Source organism: Sinocyclocheilus anshuiensis, unplaced genomic scaffold (genome assembly GCF_001515605.1).
Source record: "Sinocyclocheilus anshuiensis isolate Anshui unplaced genomic scaffold, SAMN03320099.WGS_v1.1 scaffold477, whole genome shotgun sequence".
NCBI classification, from domain to species: Eukaryota; Metazoa; Chordata; class Actinopteri; order Cypriniformes; family Cyprinidae; genus Sinocyclocheilus; species Sinocyclocheilus anshuiensis.
In genome coordinates this window covers 3,300,350-3,302,784 of record NW_015536549.1, presented here as the reverse complement: position 1 = coordinate 3,302,784, position 2,435 = coordinate 3,300,350, and the positions used below count along the sequence as shown (strand labels likewise).

General features: G+C 36.7%; 1 protein-coding gene across 2 annotated transcripts in view; it reads left to right on the top strand.

The window, feature by feature from the left end:
* The window catches only part of LOC107700047 (endophilin-A2-like), a 22,230-nt gene extending 20,904 nt beyond the window's left edge, over positions 1-1,326 (top strand). Inside the window, exon 9 of one of the 2 annotated variants that reach the window (XM_016501570.1) lies at positions 1,122-1,326. In XM_016501570.1, coding sequence (XP_016357056.1) covers positions 1,122-1,312 — 191 coding nt within the window. In that variant the 3' untranslated portion in view covers positions 1,313-1,326. Of the gene's footprint in view, positions 1-1,118 lie in introns of both variants that reach the window. The other variant, XM_016501563.1, reaches the window with a different exon arrangement.
* The last annotated feature ends 1,109 nt before the right edge of the window (positions 1,327-2,435 follow it).

The window sequence follows — 2,435 nt, the reverse complement described above, 5'->3', positions numbered from 1 at the left end:
TGTGTAAATGTGCGCTTGTGTGTTGGCCTCAAGCACAGAGTGCTGCTCCACCTAACAGAGTGATCCCCTGCTACAGACTGAAACTGGAGGTCTTCTGTCACATGACCACAGACCCAGGCTTTGGCACCCGACCCCTCACTAACACAGAGCACCTCATTCTAACCCAGACGGTTGTAGTGGGATTAAAACTGTGTGTTAAACACTAACATATATGGCACTCCATGACTTTGGTTTGTCAGACTGGTCTGGGAAAGGTTAACATTTTAATTTACTGCTATGAAACACTCTTATTTTAGTATAATTTAAATATTACTGTGTTTTTTTTTTGTTTGTTTTTTTTTTTAACATTTATTTTTAAATTTTCAGTTTTCATTTTAATTTTAGTTTTAGTAATTTTATTGTGTGCTTTTGTCTATTATGTATATATCATTTCTATATAGCTTAATTTTAGTTTTAGTCATTTTAGTATTTCAACTTAAACGTATCTATTTCAGTCAGTTGCCATGGAAACATTTCTGATTTTTGTTTAATTTAAGTTTTCATCTGATATTTAGGTATTATTTCAAATTTATTTGTTACCATAAACAATTTTAATATTTTTGTTAACAATACCAATACTGCTATGAAGTATTAAAATGTTTAGAAAGCATTGTATTGGTTGCATTTCATTTTAAATTAATCATAATTTTTTTTCCAAAATAGAAATTAGAAAATATTTTAAAAATGAATTATTTTTGTCTTTTTCAAAAAGGGTCAAATTTGTATTTCTACAATTAATTTTGGGTGTGTATACACAACCTGAATGTGACATTTAATTACTTTAGGACTCTAAACCTTGTCTTACTTGTTTCTCGAGAATGTCAGATATTGGTTTAATACGTTTTTTTTTTTTTTGTCATTTTGTGAAAATGTCATTTAATAAAAAAAAACGTTTCTCCAGACAAGAACAAAATGTCTTTAAAATACTTATATTATCTGACCCATGAGGATGTTATAGTTAAATTACTGTTATAAGTGCCAACAATATATTTCCTTTTCAGTTTTTACTAACATCCCTTATTCCCAAAATCTCTACTTAATATCCCATTCTCATTAAATCTCTCCATCTCGCCTTTTAGCAGCTGAGCAGCCGTGCTGTAAAGCGCTCTATGACTTCGATCCGGAGAACGAAGGCGAATTGGGCTTCCACGAGGGTGACATCATCACTCTGACCAATCAGATCGATGAAAACTGGTATGAAGGCATGCTGCATGGCCAATCCGGATTCTTCCCTCTCAACTACGTGGAGGTGATCGTTCCTCTGCCACACTAAGAGGTCTTCGTTGAGGAAAAGAGGGGGAGAGAGAGAAAGAGCGATAAAAATGTGAAAGGGAGAAAGCTGGAGGGAAGTGAGGGAGGGAGAAAGGAACCAGTTGAAGTCATCTTGGTCTTCATCCTCACCACATTGTTGCCGTTGATCCAAATGTACCTGTACTCTGGCACTTTTACACATTGATTTATTTTTTGAAGGAGGGAACTTTGGGAAATGATGACCTTTCACATTCCAGGACTGGCTGACTGACCGGTTGACTGACATATGGACGGTATAACCTGGTGCTTAAGCTAACATTTCAGACACACTAACTCGCTTCTTTGTCCAGGTCTTTTAATAATGTCTCACTGTTTGTGCTGCATTAACTGAAAAGAAATGACTACAGACTATGATGTCCCTGTGATAAAATTATCATGCTTTTAAAGAGTAGACAGGCTACTCATAATCAGTACAAATTCTCAATTGTTGGATTGTGAAAAGTTGCGTTTTGACTTGACTGGTCCCCTTACTGCCCCTGCTGGTCAGGCTGCAACATTGACCTTCCTCAGATTAAGGTGAAACTGCCTTGTATCTGTGATGAGCACTGTGGGACTGTGCGTAGTGTCCCAATGTGCAGCAATCCTGAGCCACAGACCTGTAGAGAGGAATTAGTTCTTTTGTACACTCCATTATTTTAAAATTTTTCTATAGCTATTTGTCATCTAATATTTTTTCATGTAGATTTTTTACAAGATAATAGAAATTAGACGCTGAATTGCACCTTGCATTATGTCGTAAAGGTGAGCTAAAACACCTAAGGGATGTGTTGCGTCAGGTAGAGAGGGTTTTACTGCACTACAACTGTTTTGAAACACTTTGCGCCCCCCTTACAACTTCTAACTCACTAAGGGCGGCAAACAAACCATTTACACACTGTTTTCTGAAGGAAACACAGCCAAATAGTTCTTTAAATGGAAATGCCTTCTTCCAGCAGCCTGAATAATAGTCTTCCTCTCTCTTTCTCCTCTTTTGATGTCAGTTTATGGTAGTCTCTACATCTGATGCTGCTGGCAGTGTCCCATTATTTCAGGTGTGTATATGTGGGCGTGTTTAGGGTGGATGTTGGCTCATAAGCCCCATATTA